The 21,723-nt window shown below is 42.1% G+C and overlaps 1 protein-coding gene across 1 annotated transcript in view; it reads left to right on the top strand.

The window, feature by feature from the left end:
• Positions 1–21,723, top strand: part of lrrc74b (leucine rich repeat containing 74B) — a gene marked incomplete at its 5' end in the record, with an annotated part of 145,369 nt that overhangs the window by 70,467 nt on the left and 53,179 nt on the right. The window contains 3 exons of the mRNA XM_063034369.1: positions 7,274–7,389; positions 9,632–9,710; positions 10,666–10,761. Of these exons, the coding sequence (XP_062890439.1) occupies positions 7,274–7,389; positions 9,632–9,710; positions 10,666–10,761 (291 nt within the window). The remainder of the gene's footprint in view (positions 1–7,273; positions 7,390–9,631; positions 9,711–10,665; positions 10,762–21,723) is intronic.

Here is a 21,723-nt window from a genome sequence, read left to right as displayed (position 1 = left end):
ATAAGGAATTCACAATTATCATGTACTTTTTTCACACATATAACCTTTTCCATTTTTTTATATGTATAAAACTACAATTATTTATACATTCTTAAGTACACATTGAGATGATATAAAAGGAAAATAAACATTTAAATAGATAATTATGTACTGTGGTAAATCTAACCTATTAGGCTAAGTAATGAAATTAGTTGTTAGGAAAAATGGTAATAATAGTTTCCATACAACCCTTCTGGACCATTTCCACTGGTCCAAAATGTTGCATACAAGCCTATATACCAACCATTGTAGGTGTTTATATCCCAATTTGTTCGTGCTTGTTCCTGCCCGCAGACATAATTATCCAATCCCTATGTACTTATTTACTTAATTTTTTCATTTTTTTTTATCCCTTTCCCAAATCTTTCCCTTTACTTGTGTTAATTCTCTATTTTCCAAAAAAAAAACAAACATTTAGATTAGGGGTGCTTATGTTAGCAATATTACTGTGTTGATGAGAAGAGCAATATAAATCATTAGGAGAGTCATCTAAAGTCTGCTCGCATTGGGGTTATATATTCAATCCATTTATTCCAGATTTGATAAAATGTTTCTTTTTGAGTTCTCAGGGAGTAAGTCAACTTTTCCATTTTAAATATTTCCAAGATAATTTCGTACCAATCTTCTAATGTAGGTGGTATTGGATTTAGCCATTTTCTAGTGATTGATTTCTTACTTGCCGCTAAGAGGGCCTGCAGCAACTTTATATCTTCCTTCTGTTCAAGGAACAATACATGCCCCAAATAGAGCGTCTCAAAGTTCAGAGGTATCTGGGACCTAAGTACCTTAACTAATGTTCTATGAATACCTTCCCAAAATAGACTTAATTTAGGGCAATCCCAGAAAATATGAAAATGATTTGCCTCCTTGGAGCCGCACCTTCTCCAACACATCACATTTGTATCTTTATATTTTTCCTGATATGGGGTCTTGAAGTATCTTATAATGTTTTTCCAACAATGTACTCTCCAAGTCAAAGAATTAGTCGAGGACCATTGAAAGCTGCAGATCTTCCCCCAAGCCTCCTCTGAAAGTACCAACCCCGCTTCTTTCTCCCACTTCTCTTTAATATACAGTATATTTACATTTTTAGCATGGGAGAGTGCATTATATAGGCGAGAAACTGATTTACTAGGTATTGAACTGCAAGCCGAATTCAGAATCTTGAAAAATTCTAATTCTACTGTTGATAGGTCTGTATATCTACAACTCTGGTTAACATAGTTTCGTATTTGAAGGTACCTAAAGAAGTCATTATGTTCTAGGCCATGTTTGTCCTGCAGGATTTGGAAACTTTGTAATACTCTTTTATCTATAAATGAGAGGTAGGTTGTAAGACCTTTCTTTATCCATAGCTCAAATCTTTTATCTCCTCTGTTGGGAAGGAATTCGGTATCATATGCACACCATCTAAAGAGTTTTAACATGTTATTAATTCCACATGAATTAACCACCTTCTGCCATACTTTTAATGTAAGATTTATCCAAGCATTATTAAATTTTTCCAACTGGGCCATCAATCCTTTGTCAGCTATTGAGGCCTGAAGAGGAAAACTGTCAACTAATCCAAATTCTATTTCCTTCCATCTAGCCTTATATTCCCTATTACACCAATATAACAGAGGGGTTATCTGTGAGGCATAAAAATAATTTCTCAGGCAAGGAAGAACCATACCTCCTCCTTCCTTCCCTAACTGTAAGGTGTTATATCGAATTCTAGGTTTCCTTCCTTGCCAAATGAAGCGGGAAATCCACTTGTCCCATTCCCTGAATTGATTATCATCCACCTCCACTGGTAAAGTACGGAAAAGATATAATAACCGAGGAAGAATATTCATTTTTATAGTATTTATCCTTGAATTTAAACTTAAAAAGGGGATAAGATTCCATCTATGCATATCTACTTTTATCTCTGAGATTAATGGCTCATAATTCACCTGTGACAGTGTTGAAAGATCCTTCGGCAGGGTTATTCCTAAATATTTTAATGATTTAGCTTCCCACTTAAGATCGTATGTATCCTGCAATTTTTTGGATGGTGTATAATTTAGGGACATAACCTGCGTTTTCTTTACATTTATTTTATAACCTGATATTTTCCCAAAGTCATCCAACAGTGTAAACAATCCTATAAATGATTTTTCTGGTTCACTCAGATAGACCAAAACATCATCTGCGAATAACGCCACTTTCTGTTCAATCCCTGCCACCTTGATACCTTTTACGATTTCGCTCTGTCTTATTAGTTGGGCAAGTGGTTCAATATATAGCGCGAAAAGGAGAGGAGAAATTGGGCATCCCTGTCTAGTGCCTCTCTCTAAAATGAAGGAGTCAGAGAGGTCCCCATTTATCTTAATTCGGGCTGTTGGGCTGTCATATAGAGTCTGAGTTACTTTAATAAACCTTTCTTGAAAGCCAAATCTTCCTAACACTCTGTATAGGAATGCCCAACTAACCGAATCAAAAGCTTTCTCAGCGTCCAATCCTACTACCATTGTCTCTGTCTCGTTCTTATTAACCTGTTCTAATATGTGCAGAGTTCTCCTTATGTTGTCCTGTGTTTGTCTTTGTTGAATAAATCCAGTCTGGTCTAAATGGATTAGGCCAGGTAAAAGCTTTTCCAATCTGCGCGCTAATATAGATGTAAATAGTTTGTAATCTAAATTAAGAACACTAATTGGCCGATAATTGCCACATTCTAGTTTATCTTTACCCTCTTTAGGAATAACTGAAATAATCGCTTCTCTCCAGGAAGGTGGAGTTTCTCCTCTCTGCAAGATCCAATTAAAGGTGTTAAGTAGTAATGGGGCTAACTGTGTCTTCAGGGACTTGTACCACTCTGAGGTAAACCCATCAGAACCCGGGGACTTTCCAGCCTTTAACCTAGAGATGGCCACGTTCAGTTCTTTGACAGTTACTGGTTCTAATAAACTTTCATTTTGTAAATCTGTAAGTTTAGGTAGATCTAAAAAATTCAATACACTGTCAATATAGGGCTCATTGGGGGCCCGGGGTTGGGAGTACAGCTCTCGATAATGTGTTTCAAAACTCTCTTGAATTTTCCCTATTGTACTCTCCACAAGCTTTGTCTTTGGATTCTTTATTTTATGAATTGTATTGTCTGCTTGTTGTTTTCGTAATTTATATGCTAATAATCTATCTGATTTACCTCCTACTTCATAATTCTTTTGTCTCAGGTAAAGAAAATTTCTTTGAGTTTCCAACGTATAAATATCATCAATTTCACTTTGCCATTTCCTAATTTCTTGTTTTCGATTTGAATTACTTTTGTTGCTATCTACAACTTGAAGTTGTTTTAATTTTCCTTGAAGGTCTGCTAATTTTTGTGCATTGATTTTTTTCATGTGAGTAGTAATGGAAATAATTTTCCCTCTCAGCACAGCTTTCAATGTATCCCATAAAATCACTGGTGATGTTTCTCCCGTGTCATTAAGGTCTAGATATTCTTTGATTTCTCCCCTTAATCTCTCCATTACTTTCGGGTTATTGAGTATATGTGAGTTTAGCCTCCATAGTGTTTTCCTCATTTTCCTATCCAGGATTAGAGACATAGAGGCTGGGCTATGATCGGACAGATCAATTGTTGCAATATTACAGTTTTTTATCCTGAGTCTATCTGTATTAAAGATAAAGAAATAGTCTATCCTTGAATAGGCTGAATGAGGGAAAGAGTAATATGTATAATCTTTACTAGTAGGGTGTAATTCCCTCCAGACATCTATAATTCCCAACTCCTCCATCAATGAATTCACTTTCCGAGTCAGAGGTTTATTCTGAGTAACTATTCTTGAAGAATCTAATATAGGATTTAATCTAATATTAAAATCCCTCCACAAATTACTACCCCTCGAGAACTGACCATTAGGTCAAAAATGTGTCTATAAAATGACCATTCACTACCTGGAGGAGCATAAACATTCAGCAATGTTATTTCTGTACCTTCTATTCTTCCTGTGATTTTTACAAACCGTCCTTCTTTGTCTCTAGTCTCTGAAATATGTTCATAATTAAGAGTACTTGATATTAAAGTAGCTACCCCTCTTTTGTGACTCAATTTATATGATGAATAAAATACATGCTTAAAGCCCATTCTTTTTAATTTTCCATGTTCAGATTGGCTCATATCTGTTTCCTGGAGGAAAGCTATTTGTGCCCTCTCTTTTTTCAATTTAGACATAATCTTATTTCTTTTAATTGGATTCAAAACCCCATTAACATTATAGGAAATTATTTTTACCAATTCAGTTTGCATTTTTCTCTAGTAGAAAAAAAGCACTCTCCTTTTCTAACCAAACAGTAAGCAATCCCTTCTCAACAGTAAACCAAGACATATAACCACACCCTAGACATTTCTGAACGTATAACATTTGAAAATTTTTCCCGACTTCCCACAGTGAGGCCTGAGCACTGACCCGCCTCAGTTCAGAGGGATAACCTCTATCTTCACCCTGTGTTAGAGGGCCCTCAGCAGTTTGAATAATCATAGAGAATTTTCTCCTATTTATGTCTCGACCATATTGCTATCATTCAAGTTATTCCGCCTAGTTTATTTTCAGTTACCAGTTTTCATTTTACTTTTAAGTCCGATTTACTCTTTTCAGCCATTTCTCTTAATTAATCTGTATTCTCTGTACATTCGCGTCTGAATATTTGCAGCTTTTCCTTGTAGTTTGACACTCTGGTTCGAGTGGAGCGTCCTCGCCCCACTAACTGCCACGACTTCTGCCGAATCCTCTCCAGTAGCGACTCCGGTTGGGTGATAACTTTAATAGGTAGTCCCCGGTCCGCCAGGTCCAACGTTGCCTCCTCCACCGTAGCGTAAGTTTTTGTCCCTTCGTCGTAAAAGACTCTCAGCCGAGCTGGATACAGGGTCTGGAATCTGATGTTGTTTTCCTTCAGGACTCTCCGTGTTTCCGTATATTCCTTCCGTCTGGCAAGAATCCCCGGTGCGTAGTCGTGGTCTAAACTGATTTTGCAGTTGTTCCACATGAAACCTTTCTTTTGCCATGCTCTTTTAAGCACCTCTTCCTTCGTTCTGTAACTGAGAAATCTGATCAGAATCAATCTGGGCTGGGCGCCTGCCGGAGGCTGTGGTGCCAACGCGCGGTGAGCCCTTTCTATCTGTAGGTCTTTTGCGGCCGGTATATCAAGGTTCTCTCTAAGCAGCTTCTTCACGAAGGGAATCATCAATCCGGGTTTACCTTTGGTTCCTTCGGGAACTCCGTAGATCCTCACATTTTCCCTTCTCGAGCGGCCTTCTTCATCTATTAGTTTCCACTGGAGCTGGTCTTGTAGCTTCAGCATTTCTGCTATCACTTCCTCGGCGTTTTGTAGCCTCTCTTCAATTCCAACAATCCTCGCTTCGGCTTCATCTATCCACGAGTTAGTTTTTACTATTTCTCCTTTAATATCTTCCAGCTGTTTGCTGTTATCTTGTCGGAACTTGCGAATCTCTCCGAGAATCAAAGACAGAGTCACCGATTCCCCCTCATTATCTCCGTCCTGGCTTGCCGTGGGGGAGCTAGGCCCGTCGCCTTGCTGCATCTCTTTATGTTTATCAGCCTTCGAAGCGGACTTTTTATTCTTGTTCTTAGACATCATCCTTGCCCCTTTTATTAATATAGTTATGCAATATTAAGTATTTGTCTAAATTTGATTTTGGGGCAGTTTACCTTCTTTTTTTGTCGAGAGACCTTTTCCTTACGCCGCCATTCCCTTGATGACCCGGAAGTCCCCCGACCTACATTTGTCTTAACCAATCTTTTTCTTTTCACATATCTATAAAAGCTTTTACAGTCCGTTTTTATGGTTCCTGCCAGCTTTCTCTCATAATCTTTTTTCCCTTTCCTAATTAAGCCTTTTGTTCTCCTCTGCTGGACTCTGAATTTCTCCCAGTCCTCAGGTGTGCCACTTTTTCTGGCTAATTTGTATGTTTCTTCTTTGGAATTGATACTATCCCTAACTTCCCTTGTCAGCCACGGATGCACTACCTTCTCTGGTTTATTCTTTTGCCAAACTGGGATGAACAATTGTTGTAGTTCATCCATGCGATCTTTAAATGCTTGCCATTGCATATCCACCGTCAATCCTTTAAGTGTCATTTGCCAGTCTATCTTAGCTAATTCACGTCTCATACCTTCAAAGTTACCCTTCTTTAAGTTCAGAACTTTTGTTATTGAATTAACTATATCACTCTCCATCTTAATGAAGAATTCCACCATATTATGGTCACTCTTACCCAAGGGGCCTCGCACGACAAGGTTGCTAACTAACCCTTCCTCATTGCTCAATACCCAGTCTAGAATGGCCTGCTTTCTAGTTGGTTCCTCGACATGTTGGTTCAAAAAATCATCCCGCATACATTCCAAGGAATCCTCTTCCTCAGCACCCTTACCAATTTGGTTCACCCAATCTATTTGTAGATTGAAGTCACCCATTATAACTGCTATTCCTTTATTGCACGCATTTCTAATTTCCTGTTTAATGCCATCCCCAACCTCACTACTACTGTTAGGTGGCCTGTACACAACTCCCACCAGCGTTTTCTGCCCCTTAGTGTTGTGCAGCTCTACCCATATCGATTCCACATTCTCCTGGCTAATGTCCTTTCTTTCTATTGCATTAATCTCCTCTCTAACCAGCAATGCCACCCCACCTCCTTTTCTTTCATGTCTATCCCTCCTGAATCTTGAATATGCCTGAATGTTGAGCTCCCGTCCTTGGTCACCCTGGAGCCATGTCTCTGTGATCCCAACTTTTCACCTTACTACTTTTTTGCTTCTACCCTCATTTTACACCCCTATACCCCTGCACTTGTTCCCATCCCCCTGCCACATTAGTTTAAATCGTCCTGAACAACAGTAGTAAATGCTTCCCCTAGGACATTGGTTCCAGTCCAGCCCAGGAGCCAACTTGATGGACCAATGTCTCTCCATCTATGTTGTAAGGAATTATGAAATGTGGAATTCATTTTTATGATATATTTTACTTCCAGATGTTTTATTTATTCCTTGGTTAAGGACAATATTACTTTTATATCATTAACGTTTAGGTGCGTAGCTTAAAATTAGGGCAGAGTTAAAGCTATCTTAACATTGTAGCAGATTATTATTTTTTATTTAGACTATAATCTGATCCAGAAATTAATGTACTCAAGATTTACAGGGGCTCAATTAGAATGACAGTTGATTGCAGTCTATTTTCTCTCCTGCAGGATAATATTTTTCTGAGAGTACTGGATTTGTCCTATAATGGATTTGGGAATGAGGGAGCCAAAGCTCTCGGTGAAACACTGAAAGTTAACAATGTGCTTGAGCATCTGAATATCAGGTAAAACAGTATTTGGATTCTTACAGTTTATCTTACTATAGTGGCTTAGTTCAAGAACATTATTCATATTCATTATTGAAATAGTTTTCTCAAATAATTACTAATGTGCAAGAACTGAATTCAAATTTTTAAAAAATGAAAACTGCAGGGTAGACTTCAAGGCCAATTTTTGGAGTTTACCAACTCCATTCATTAGATCTTCTCAAGGAAGGTAAGGCCCATTAACATGAACCCAACTTGTGAATGTTTAGGACACACATGTTTAGGAGAGGTATCATATCTTGAGAACCAATTATTGGCAAGAGAATAAATGATTCTGTACACCAACAAGCTCTTGTTATTTTGACTGTGGACCTTATTTATTGTCCAAACTGAACACCCTTAAACTGAGGCAACACACACAAAAAATGCTGGTGAACGCTGCAGGCCAGGCAGCATCTATAGGAAGAGGTACAGTCGATGTTTTGGGCTGAGACCCTTCGTCAGGACTAACTGAAAGAAGAGATAGTAAGAAATTTGAAAGTGGGATCTGGAGGGGGAGCTCTGAAATGATAGGAGAAGTCTGAGTCAAAATGTGGTTGAAAAGTTGAAGGGCTGAAGAAATTATAGATGGGGAGCAGTGAAAGAGGGTTTCACTAAACTCCCGTTGAAGAGAAGATATAAACTTCTTCAGTATAGGCATCACTGGAAGAGGCTTCGCAGTATTGAATTTAAAAACGCAAACATGCCAGCATCTGCAGGTTTCCTTGTGTTTGCACCCTTAAACTGAGTGACTTTTCAGGCCGTTCCAGAGGCACTTATATTGGTGGTCTGGAGTCACCTTTAGATCAGACCAGGTAGAATTTACTTCCCTGAAAGACAGTGATGAATGAAGTGTTTTCCTTCAGTAGTCTGGTAATTTTGTCTCCATTATTGATAGTAGTTTTACTTTCTTTTTCTTCAACTAAAATTAACTTAGTCATAGTCATACTTTATTGTTCCCGGGGGAAATTGGTTTTTGTTACAGTTGCACCATAAATAATAAATAGTAATAGAACCATTAATAGTTAAATAGTAATATGTAAATTATGCCAGTAAATTATGAAATAAGTCCAGGACCAGCCTATTGGCTCAGGGTGTCTGACCCTCCAAGGGAGGAGTTGTAAAGTTTGATGGCCACAGGCAGGAATGACTTCCTATGACGCTCTGTGTTGCATCTCAGTGGAATGAGTCTCTGGCTGAATTTACTCCTGTGCCCACCCAGTACATTATGTAGTGGATGGGAGACATTGACCAAGATGGCATGGAACTTAGACGGCATCCTCTTTTCAGATACCACCGTGAGAGAGTCCAGTTCCATCCCCACAACATCACTGGCCTTACGAATGAGTTTGTTGATTCTGTTGGTGTCTGCCACCCTCAGCCTGCTGCCCCAGCACACAACAGCAAACATGATCACACTGGCCACCACAGACTCGTAAAACATCCTCAGCATCGTCCGGCAGATGTTAAAGGACCTCCGTCTTCTCAGGAAATAGAGATGGCTCTGACCCTTCTTGTAGACAGCCTCAGTGTTCTTTGACCAGTCCAGTTTATTGTCAATTCGTATCCCCAGGTATTTGTAATCCTCCACCATGTCCACACTGACCCCCTGGATGGAAACAGGGATCACCGGTACCTTAGCTCTCCTCAGGTCTACCACCAGCTCCTTAGTCTTTTTCACATTAAGCTGCAGATAATTCTGCTCACACCATGTTTCAAAGTTTCCTACCGTAGCCCTGTACTCAGCCTCATCTCCCTTGCAGATGCTTCCAACTATGGCAGAGTCATCCGAAAACTTCTGAAGATGACAAGACTCTATGCAGTAGTTGAAGTCCGAGGTGTAAATGGTGAAGAGAAAGGGAGACAAGACAGTCTCTAGGACAGTACTAGGAGAATACAAATGGAACATTTAAAATCCACTAAAATATACAATTTATACATAACCATTAACATTTTAAATTCTCAGAGTATGTACTTTAGCAATACAATCTTAGACAGGGGTTTAAAATTATAATGTTGTGACTCAAAGATAACAGTGTGATCCATTGATGTAACTGGTAAAATGTAAAACAAAAGCTAAGGTTAATGTTTGTGAAGAAGTCATAAATAACATAAAGAATGTATATTGGTGAAGTCTTAGTGGAAAGGTTTGTCCAACAAAACATTCTAAACTCTTCTTGATACTGATCTAAAATCTCTAATTTTGTTTTTGGTCTTATAGTAACAATCGTATTTCTGCAGAAGGAGCTGTGTTGTTATCTTTGGGATTAAAAGTTAATATCACTCTAATTGGGCTTAATGTAAGTATGATACTCAGCAGGTATGTTAATCAAATGTCCCATTATAGTACAGCTGTCCCAATCACTACATCAAATAATTAATTATAGTTTGAAGAAACCTTTCCTGGGAATTGAACAGCTAGACTGCCTTCTATGCAACACAAAACACAACACACAAAATGCTGGAGGAACACAGCAGATCCATAAGACCATAAGACATAGGAACAGAATTAGGCCATTCAGCCCATCAAGCCTGCTCCACCATTCCATCATGGCTGAACCCAGATCCAACTCAACCCCATACACCTGCCTTCTTGCCATATCTTTTGATGTCCTGACTGATCAGAAAACGATTAACTTCCAACATCAGGGGTGATTGATAAGTTTGTGGCCTAACGTAGAAGGAGATGCATTATTAACTTCAAACTTTCTGCAGAATCACTCAGAGTTGACCTGCATGTGCATGTAACAAGAGCTGTATAACTCTTCTCCTTCTACCTTAGGCCATGAACCTATCAATCACCCCTGCTGTGGACACTTCCTGGAGGTCCAAGATCCGTATGCTTCACGACCGCTGGACTAAGTGTGTAGATATAGGAGGGGACTATGTTGAAAAATAAATGTGCTATGTTTTCTAAAATTGACTCCTTCTACCTTAGGCCACAAACTTATCAATCACCCCTTGTACTTGTTTACTGAGAAAAGAGAATGGGGGGGCAACTTTTTCAAATAAAGAGTAGTAAGTATATGGTTCGAGCTGTTGGGGAAAGTGGTAGAGATGGAGACAATTATGATGTTTAAAGCACATTTGGGCACATACATGGATAAAGAAGGCTTAAAGGAATACGGGCCAAATGCAGGGAAATGGGATTATCTCAGTTAGGCAACTTGGTTGACATGGTCAGGTTGGGCTGAAGGACCTGCTTCTGTGCTGTAGAGCTCTACAACTCTAAGCTCATATGTTTAATGCTTACAGATGTCCCGGAATCCTATGCGGAGTGCTGGATGCTATGGGATATTGAAGGCTATAAAAGAAAATCCCAAAAGTGCCATAAGGTCATTGGATTTCTCTGTAAGTATTGTTATGGTCCTAACCCAATTAGATAGATAGATACTTTATTGATCCCAAAGGAAGCTACAGTGTCACAGTAGCATTACAAGTGCACAGATATAAATATCAGAAGAGAAGTAGAAAGAATAAAAAATAAGGCCGGGCAGCATCTATAGGAAGAGGTGCAGTCGACGTTTCGGGCCAAGGCCCTTCGTGATGAAGGGTCTTGGCCCGAAACATTGACTGTACCTCTTCCTATAGATGCTGCCTGGCCTGCCACGTTCACCAGCATTTTTATGTGTGTTGCTTGAATTTCCAGCATCTGCATTTTCCTCTTGTTTGCGAGAATAAAAAATAAGTTACCCACGAGCAGTCTAACAGGAAGGGGTCATCACTTCCCCAGTTATAGGTTGACTCATTATAGAGCCTAAAGGCCGAGGGTAAGAATGATCTCATATGGTGCTCTTTGGAGCAGCACAGTTGTCTTAGTCTTTCACTAAAGGTGTTTCTCTGTTCAGCCAAGGTGGCAGGCAGAGGATGAGAAACAATGTCCAGATTTGCCAGGATTTTCCATAGGGTCTTTTGTTCTACAACACCCTTCAGTGTGTCCAGTTTGACCTCTATAACAGAGCCAGCCTTTCTAAACAGTTTATTGAGCACGTTGACCATGAGACATAGGAGCAGAATTAGGCCATTCAGCCCATTGAGTCTGCTCCCCATGGCTGATCAATTTTCCCTTTCAACACCATTCTCTTGCCTTCTCCCCTTAACCTTTCGTGCCCTGATTAATCAAAAACCTATCAACCTTGGCCTTAAGTACACCCAATGACCTGGTCTCCACAGCAGTCTGTGGCAAAAAATTCCACAGATTCACCACACTAAAGAAATTCGTCCTCATCACCATTCAAAATGAACATCCCTCTATTCTGAGGCTGTGTCCTGTGGTCCAAGATTCACTCATGATAGGGAAGATCCTCTCCAGATCCACTCTATCTAGGCCTTTCAACATTCAACATGTTTCAATGAGATCCCCCATCATAATTCTAAATTCCAGCAAGTACAGACCCTGAGTCATCAAATGCTTTTCATATGATAACCTTTTCATTCCCAGAATCATTCTTGTGAACCTCCTCTGAACTCTCTCCCATGTCAGCACATCCGAAGAAGGAGTCTGAGAGTCTGAGTGGGAGTGCCGAGAAAGAGATTTTTGAAATTTTCGTTATTTTTTTTCTCCAACGGCTTTCTGAGAGGCGGGACTGCGCAGGCGTGTGATGTCGGGCAGTGCAGCGCGGCAGATTTAAAAGGGCAGACATCCTGCTTCGGGTTTGATTCGAAGAAGGAGTCTGAGAGTCTGAGTGGGAGTGCTGAGAAAGAGATTTTTGAAATTTTCGTTATTTTTTTTCTCCAACGGCTTTCTGAGAGGTGGGACTGTACAGGCGTGTGACGTCGGGCAGTGCAGCGCGGCAGATTTAAAAGGGCAGACATCCTGCTTCGGGTTTGATTCGAAGAAGGAGTCTGAGAGTCTGAGTGGGAGTGCCGAGAAAGAGATTTTTGAAATTTTCGTTATTTTTTTTCTCCAACGGCTTTCTGAGAGGCGGGACTGCGCAGGCGTGTGACGTCGGGCAGTGCAGCGTGGCAGATTTAAAAGGAGCAAAGCCTCATAGAGCGGGCAGCGTAGTTTGCGGGCGGCGGAGTGAGCCGGGAGCAGAGTGAAGACTTAAGGGCTTCGGCTCACCGGGCTTAGGCGGAAGCGGGCGAGGCGAGGAAGGTTTGACATTCATTTTCTGTTGCTATTTGAGGAGAGGGGCATTATGAGTGTGAGGGCAGTTTGCTGTTCTTGGTGTCGGATGTGGGAGGCCCTGGAGTCTCCAAGCTTCCCGGACGTCTATATCTGCGCCAAGTGCATCGAGATGCAGCTCCTAAGGGACCGCGTTACTGAACTGGAGCTGCAGCTCGATGACCTTCGTCTGGTCAGGGAGAGCGAGGAGGTGATAGAGAGGAGTGGAAGGCAGGTGGTCACGCCGGGGCCACGGGAGGCAGACAAGTGGGTCATGATTAGGAGGGGGAAGGGGAAAAGTCAGGTGATGGGGAGTACCCCGGTGGCTGTGCCCCTTAACAACAGGTACTCCTGTTTGAGTACTGTTGGGGGGGACAGCTTACCCGGGGGAAGCGACAGTGGCCGTGCCTCCGGCACAGAGTCTGGCCCTGTAGCTCAGAAGGGTAGGGCAAGGAAGAGGAGGGCAGTTGTGATAGGGGACTCGATAGTAAGGGGGTCAGATAGGCGATTCTGTGGACGCAGTCCAGAGACCCGGATGGTAGTTTGCCTCCCTGGTGCCAGGGTCCAGGATATTTCTGATCGTGTCCAAGATATCCTGAAGTGGGAGGGTGAGGAGCCAGAGGTCGTGGTACATATAGGTACCAATGACATAGGTAGGAAAAGGGATGAGGTCCTGAAAGGAGAATATAGGGAGCTGGGAAGGGAGTTGAGAAAAAGGACCGCAAAGGTAGTAATCTCGGGATTACTGCCTGTGCCACGCGACAGTGAGAGTAGGAATGCGATGAGGTGGAGGATAAATGCGTGGCTGAGGGATTGGAGCAGGGGGCAGGGATTCAAGTTTTTGGATCATTGGGACCTCTTTTGGCGCAGGCGTGACCTGTACAAAAAGGACGGGTTACACTTGAAGCCTAGGGGGGCCAATATCCTGGCGGGGAGATTAGCGGGGGCTACTGAGGTGACTTTAAACTAGAATGGTTGGGGGGTGGGAATCAAATTAAAGAGGCTAGGCGTGAGGAGGTTAGTTCACAACAGAGGGATGGGAACCAGTGCAGAGAGACAGAGGGGTGTAAAGTGAGGGTAGAAGCAAAAAGTACAAAGGAGAAAAGTAAAAGTGGCAGGCCGACAAATCCAGGGCAAGCATTAAAAAGGGCCACTTTTCAACATAATTGTACAAGGGCTAAGAGAGTTGTAAAAGAGCGCCTGAAGGCTTTATGTGTCAATGCAAGGAGCATTTGTAATAAGGTGGATGAATTGAAAGTGCAGATTGTTATTAATGATTATGATATAGTTGGGATCACAGAGACATGGCTCCAGGGTGACCAGGGATGGGAGCTCAACGTTCAGGGATATTCAATATTCAGGAGGGATAGACATGAAGGAAGGGGAGGTGGGGTGGCGTTGCTGGTTAAAGAAGAGATTAACACAATAGAAAGGAAGGACATAAGCCGGGAAGATGTGGAATCGATATGGGTAGAGCTGCGTAACACTAAGGGGCAGAAGACGCTGGTGGGAGTTGTGTACAGGCCACCTAACAGTAGTAGTGAGGTCGGAGATGGTATTAAACAGGAAATTAGAAATGTGTGCAATAAAGGAACAGCAGTTATAATAGAAACATAGAAACATAGAAAATAGGTGCAGGAGTAGGCCATTCGGCCCTTCGAGCCTGCACCGCCATTTATTATGATCATGGCTGATCATCCAACTCAGAACCCAGCCTTCCCTCCATACCCCCTGACCCCTGTAGCCACAAGGGCCATATCTAACTTCCTTTTAAACATAGCTAATGAACTGGCCTCAACAGTTTGCTGTGGCAGAGAATTCCACAGATTCACCACTCTCTGTGTGAAGAAGTTTTTCCTAACCTCGGTCCTAAAAGGCTTCCCCTCTATCCTCAAACTGTGACCCCTCGTTCTAGACCTCCCCAACATCGGGAACAATCTTCCTGCATCTAGCCTGTCCAATCCCTTTAGGATCTTATACGTTTCAATCAGATCCCCCCTCAATCTTCTAAATTCCAACGAGTACAAGCCCAGTTCATCCAGTCTTTCTTCATATGAAAGACCTGCCATCCCAGGAATCAATCTGGTGAACCTTCTTTGTACTCCCTCTATGGCAAAGATGTCTTTCCTCAGATTAGGGGACCAAAACTGCACACAATACTCCAGGTGTGGTCTCACCAAGGCCTTGTACAACTGCAGTAGTACCTCCCTGCTCCTGTACTCGAATCCTCTCGCTATAAATGCCAGCATACCGTTCGCCTTTTTCACCGCCTGCTGTACCTGCATGCCCACTTTCAATGACTGGTGTATAATGACACCCAGGTCTCGTTGCACCTCCCCTTTTCCTAATCGGCCACCATTCAGATAATAATCTGTTTTCCTATTTTTGCCACCAAAGTGGATAACTTCACATTTATCCACATTAAATTGCATCTGCCATGAGTTTGCCCACTCACCCAACCTATCCAAGTCACCCTGCATCCTCTTAGCATCCTCCTCACTGCTAACACTGCCACCCAGCTTCGTGTCATCCGCAAACTTGGAGATGCTGCATTTAATTCCCTCATCCAAGTCATTAATATATATTGTAAACAACTGGGGTCCCAGCACTGAGCCTTGCGGTACCCCACTAGTCACCGCCTGCCATTCTGAAAAGGTCCCGTTTATTCCCACTCTTTGCTTCCTGTCTGCTAACCAATTCTCCACCCACACCAATACCTTACCCCCAATACCGTGTGCTTTAAGTTTGCACACTAATCTCCTATGTGGGACCTTGTCAAAAGCCTTTTGAAAATCCAAATATACCACATCCACTGGTTCTCCCCTATCCACTCTACTAGTTACATCCTCAAAAAATTCTATGAGATTCGTCAGACATGATTTTCCTTTCACAAATCCATGCTGACTTTGTCCGTCTACATGTAGACTGGGTGAACCAAATTGGTAAAGGTGCTGAGGAAGAGGATTTCTTGGAATGTATGCGGGATGGTTTTTTGAACCAACATGTCGAGGAACCAACTAGAGAGCAGGCTATTCTGGACTGGGTTTTGAGCAATGAGGAAGGGTTAATTAGCGATCTTGTCGTGAGAGGCCCCTTGGGTAAGAGTGACCATAATATGGTGGAATTCTTCATTAATATGGAGAGTGACATAGTTAATTCAGAAACAAAGGTTCTGAACTTAAAGAAGGGGAACTTTGAAGGTATAAGACGTGAATTAGCTAAGATAGACTGGCAAATGACACTTAAAGGATTGACGGTGGATATGCAATGGCAAGCATTTATAGGTTGCATGGATGAACTACAACAATTGTTCATCCCAGTTTGGCAAAAGAATAAATCAAGGAAGGTAGTGCACCCGTGGCTGACAAGAGAAATTAGGGATAGTATCAATTCCAAAGAAGTAGCATACAAATTAGCCAGAGAAAGTGGCTCACCTGAGGACTGGGAGAAATTCAGAGTTCAGCAGAGGAGGACAAAGGGCTTAATTAGGAAGGGGAAAAAAGATTATGAGAGAAAACTGGCAGAGAACATAAAAACGGACTGTAAAAGCTTTTATAGATATGTAAAAAGGAAAAGACTGGTAAAGACAAATGTAGGTCCCCTGCAGACAGAAACAGGTGAATTGATTATGGGGAGCAAGGACATGGCAGACCAATTGAATAATTACTTTGGTTCTGTCTTCACTAAGGAGGACATAAATAATCTTCCAGAAATAGTAAGGGAAAGAGGGTCCAGTGAGATGGAGGAACTGAGTGAAATACATGTTAGTAGGGAAGTGGTGTTAGGTAAATTGAAGGGATTGAAGGCAGATAAATCCCCAGGGCCAGATGGTCTGCATCCTAGAGTGCTTAAGGAAGTAGCCCAAGAAATAGTGGATGCATTAGTGATAATTTTTCAAAACTCGTTAGATTCTGGACTAGTTCCTGAGGATTGGAGGGTGGCTAATGTAACCCCAATTTTTAAAAAAGGAGGGAGAGAGAAACCGGGGAATTATAGACCGGTTAGCCTAACGTCGGTGGTGGGGAAACTGCTGGAGTCAGTTATCAAGGATGTGATAACAGCACATTTGGAAAGCGGAGAAATGATCGGACAAAGTCAGCATGGATTTGTGAAAGGAAAATCATGTCTGACGAATCTCATAGAATTTTTTGAGGATGTAACTAGTAGAGTGGATAGGGGAGAACCAGTGGATGTGGTATATTTGGATTTTCAAAAGGCTTTTGACAAGGTCCCACACAGGAGATTAGTGTGCAAACTTAAAGCACACGGTATTGGGGGTAAGGTATTGGTGTGGGTGGAGAATTGGTTAGCAGACAGGAAGCAAAGAGTGGGAATAAACGGGACCTTTTCAGAATGGCAGGCGGTGACTAGTGGGGTACCGCAAGGCTCAGTGCTGGGACCCCAGTTGTTTACAATATATATTAATGACTTGAATGAGGGAATTAAATGCAGCATCTCCAAGTTTGCGGATGACACGAAGCTGAGCGGCAGTGTTAGCAGTGAGGAGGATGCTAAGAGGATGCAGGGTGACTTGGATAGGTTGGGTGAGTGGGCAAACTCATGGCAGATGCAATTTAATGTGGATAAATGTGAAGTTATCCACTTTGGTGGCAAAAATAGGAAAACAGATTATTATCTGAATGGTGGCCGATTAGGAAAAGGGGAGGTGCAACGAGACCTGGGTGTCATTATACACCAGTCATTGAAAGTGGGCATGCAGGTACAGCAGGCGGTGAAAAAGGCGAATGGTATGCTGGCATTTATAGTGAGAGGATTCGAGTACAAGAGCAGGGAGGTACTACTGCAGTTGTACAAGGCCTTGGTGAGACCACACCTGGAGTATTGTGTGCAGTTTTGGTCCCCTAATCTGAGGAAAGACATCCTTGCCATAGAGGGAGTACAAAGAAGGTTCACTAGATTGATTCCTGGGATGGCAGGACTTTCATATGAAGAAAGACTGGATGAACTGGGTTTGTACTCGTTGGAATTTAGAAGATTGAGGGGGGATCTGATTGAAACGTATAAGATCCTAAAGGGATTGGACAGGCTAGATGCAGGAAGATTGTTCCCGATGTTGGGGAAGTCCAGAATGAGGGGTCACAGTTTGAGGATAGAGGGGAAGCCTTTTAGGACCGAGATTAGGAAAAACTTCTTCACACAGAGAGTGGTGAATCTGTGGAATTCTCTGCCACAGCAAACTGTTGAGGCCAGTTCATTGGCTATGTCTAAGAGGGAGTTAGATATGGCCCTTGTGGCTACAGGGGTCAGGGGGTATGGAGGGAAGGCTGGGGCGGGGTTCTGAGTTGGATGATCAGCCATGATCATAATAAATGGCGGTGCAGGCTCGAAGGGCCGAATGGCCTACTCCTGCACCTATTTTCTATGTTCTATGTTTCTATCCTTTCTTAGATAATGGACCCAAAACTGCTCACAATGGCTCATGAAGCCACAAAATCACATCTTTGCTTTTATGTTCCAGTCCGCTCGAAATTAGTACTAATATTGCAGTTGCATTTCTACAACAGGATAATGATCCTTAACACACCTCAAAATCCACAATGGACTACCTCAAGAGGCTCAAGCTGATGGTTTTTCCATGGCCCTCACAGTCCCTTGACCTAAACATCATCGAGAATCTGTGATACTTGCCAAAGGGGGTGTTATTAAGTACTGCCATGCAGGGTGCCCAAACTTTTGCTTCGGGCCCTTTTCCTTTTTTGTTATTTTGAAACTGTAAAAGATGGAAATAAAAGAAGTTTTCTTGCTTAAAATATTAAAGAAATGTGTCATCTTTAACTTTATGCCTTTTGGAAATCAGTTCATCTTTTACTCGTGTAGCTATCCCAGTAACAGAAATTTTGATCAGGGGTGCCCAAACTTTTGTATGCCACTGTATATAAAGTAGAAATACCTTTCTACAATCATTGCCGCACTGTCCACCGTAGCGAAAATCTCACGCAAGCACTCTCGGCAGAAACACGGCGCAAGCGTTCTCAGCAGAAACACTCTCTCCAGTAACCTTTAAGCTATGAAGCTGCCAAATCATACCAAACAACACATAAAAATACACAGCCTATATAAAGTAGAAATAATGTATGTACAGTGTAGTATCACTTACCGGAATTGGGAAGTCAGCGCTGAGCACACTGATGATGGTGTGTTAGGCTGAGTTGTCGGAGGTTGGGGTGGTGCAGTGGTCCCCAACCTCCAGGCCGCCGACCGATACCGATCCACAAAGCGTGCAGTGGTGGCCGGGACACACCCAGCACATCTTTAAGAAAAAAGCCGAAATAAACAAGCTAATTAATTAGGTGCTGCCCAGCATGTAAATGTCGACCCAGATCAGAGGCGACGCAATCGGAATTTAAGGTGGGGGGTTATATGGGAGGCAGGGTTTGAGGGTCGGCACAACATTGTGGGCCGAAGGGCCTGTACTGTGCTGTACTATTCTATGTTCTATGTTAAAGATGTGCTGGGTGTGTCCCGGCTACCACTGCACTGCTGCATTCTTCACGGCAATGTATCGGAGGTTGGGACCACTGGGGTGGTTTAACACTGGGGTGTCATCTCATCGTCATCTGTTTCCATCAGGGCAGGCAGGTCATCTCCTTCTATGTCTGCTTGCCTCGATGTCGAAGGTCAAGGTTTGTCGTCTGCTGTGGAAGGTTTGCTTGACTGCTGAGCCTCGCACATTTTTCTATCATACAGTTCTTTGTAAGCACTCAAACCATCCTGCAAGTATGCCCTAAACCTATGTACCCTTTCAAAATTAAAGTCGTACTTTTCTGCAATCATTGCAGCGAAAATCTCACACAGTTGCTTCACGTTCAGTTCCTGGATGACTTCACTTTCGTTCACTAATGCATTCGGTTTCGATTGTTATCCTTTCCTCTTCCAATTGCATCAGCTCTTCATCTATCAGTTCTTGGTCATGGAATGCCAAAACCTCTTCAACATCATCTTCCACAAGCCAAACTCACTTTGTCCTTACTTCGTCCACCACGATCTAATTATGATCTAATTATAATTATGTCTAGTTTTACGCTGTGTAACAGCCTTATGAGCTCTTTTAGGCTTTTCCGATACCTTAGAACTCATCTTGCTAATGGATGCTCAAAATAAATTGACATAAAGCACAGATGCCCACAGGCACGTGTTTAAGCAATGCCGGCTAGAATGCAGTTCTGGGGGAGGAGCTTGGCTGCTTGGGGTGTGCGCTGCCTTTTTTTGTAACAGTGAAAACACCTTTTGTTAGTGAAAACAGGTAACTAATGTAGGTCTTTGTAACAGCGAGGTTTCGTAAAGCAAACGTTCAAAAAGCAGGGGACACCTGTAACAGCATTTTGAACTAAAATTAAGTCCTCTGATCTGAACCCCGGATGACACCCCAGAGGTGCAGTGGACAGCGAGGAAGGTTATCATAGCTTGCAGCAGGATCCAGAACAGATGGAAAAATGGGCTGAAAGATGTCAGATGGAACATAATGCAGACAAGTGGGAGGTGTTGCACTTCGGTAGGATCAACCAGGGTAGGTCTTACACAGTGAACGGTCGGGCACTGAAGAGTGTAGTAGAACAAAGGTATCTGGGAATACAAGTCCATAATTCACTGGAAGTGTTGTCATAGGTATATAGGTTGTTAAGAAAGCTTTTGGCACATTGGCCTTTATAAGTCAAAGTATTGAGTACAGGAGATGGAATGTTATGTTAAAGTTCTATACGACATTGTTGAGCCCTAATTTGGAGTATTGTGTGCAATTTAGGTCACCTACCTGGAGGAAAAATGTAGGTAAGGTGAAAGAGTACAAAGAAAATTTATAAGCAAGTTGCTGGGTCTGGAGACCTGAGTTATAAGGAAAAATTGAACAGGTTAGAACTTTATTCCTTGTAAAGTAGAAAATTGAAGGAGATTTGATAGAAATATAGAAAATTATGAGGGGTATAGATAAGGTAAATGAAAGTAGGGTCATGGGTTAGGGATGGAAGGTGAGAAGTTTAAGGGGAGCATGAGGGGAAACTTCTTTACTTAGAGGATCGTGGGAGTGTGGAAGAAGCTACTAGCGCAAGTGGTGCATGCAAGCTTGATTTCAATGTTCAAGAGAAGTTTGGATAGGTACATGATTGATATTTGTATGGAGGACAATGATCCTTTTGCTGGTCGATGAGAATAGGTAGTTTAAATGGTTCAGCATGGAGTAGATGGGCCAAAGGGCCTGTTTCTGTGCTGTAGTTTTCTAATCCTCTATTTGATTTGATGCCATTGTTGCACAGTAATGCATTCATATGCACTTCAGAAGCCACGTCAATGTGCAACTGGGAAGGAAAAGGCCTTCCCCATGTGTCAGAGGAAGGGCCTGTCCTTTTGCCTCTGTCAGACAGTCTGCTACAGAAGATGATCATCAAATCATCTGCAATAATCCTGATATTTTCACTGACTTAATCAATCAGATTACTCCCTGGGGTGCCTACTTCCAATGACATCTGTCTCATCGTTCAGTGGAGACATGTGATATTCACTCTCAACTTTGCCCCTCAACATGAAGGCAAAACTTCAAATTGCCTCCACCACAGAAGTTACAGTTACAATTGATCAATGTAACTTTAAGAACTGCAGGCATGGAAGGAAATTGAGATGTGAGTTGGCACATTTCACAGTAATGCACGCTCATTATGTTTAATTATCCAGATGGACAAGAATTTGTGATGCTTTCCTTGCATTCCTTGCATAGAAAAGTACAGGACAGAAACAGGCCCTTCGGCCGATCTAGTCCATGCCGAACCATTTCATTTGCTTACTGCCATCGACATGCACTGGGATCATAGCCCTCCATATCCCTACCATCCACATACGTACCTATCTAAACTTCTCTTAAACATTGAAATTGGGCCTGCAAGCACCACTTATGCTGGCAGCTCATTTCACACTCGCACAATCCTCTGAGTGAAAAAGTTTCCTCTCATGTTTCCCTTAAACTTTGAACCTTTCACCCTTAATCCATGACCTCTAGTTGTAGTCCCACCCAACCTCAGTGGAAAAAGCCTATTTGGAATTTACTGTATCTATACCCCTCATAATTTTGTAAACCTCTATCAAATCTCCTCTCAATCTTCTACATTCCAAGGAATAAAGTCCAAACCTATTCATTCTTTCCTTATGAATTCTTTCGAGGTCCTCCCAAACCCGGCAACATCCTTGTAAATTTTCTC

This window comes from Mobula hypostoma, chromosome 27 (assembly GCF_963921235.1).
Source record: "Mobula hypostoma chromosome 27, sMobHyp1.1, whole genome shotgun sequence".
Classification (NCBI taxonomy): domain Eukaryota; kingdom Metazoa; phylum Chordata; class Chondrichthyes; order Myliobatiformes; family Myliobatidae; genus Mobula; species Mobula hypostoma.
This window is presented reverse-complemented; position numbering and strand designations above follow the sequence as displayed.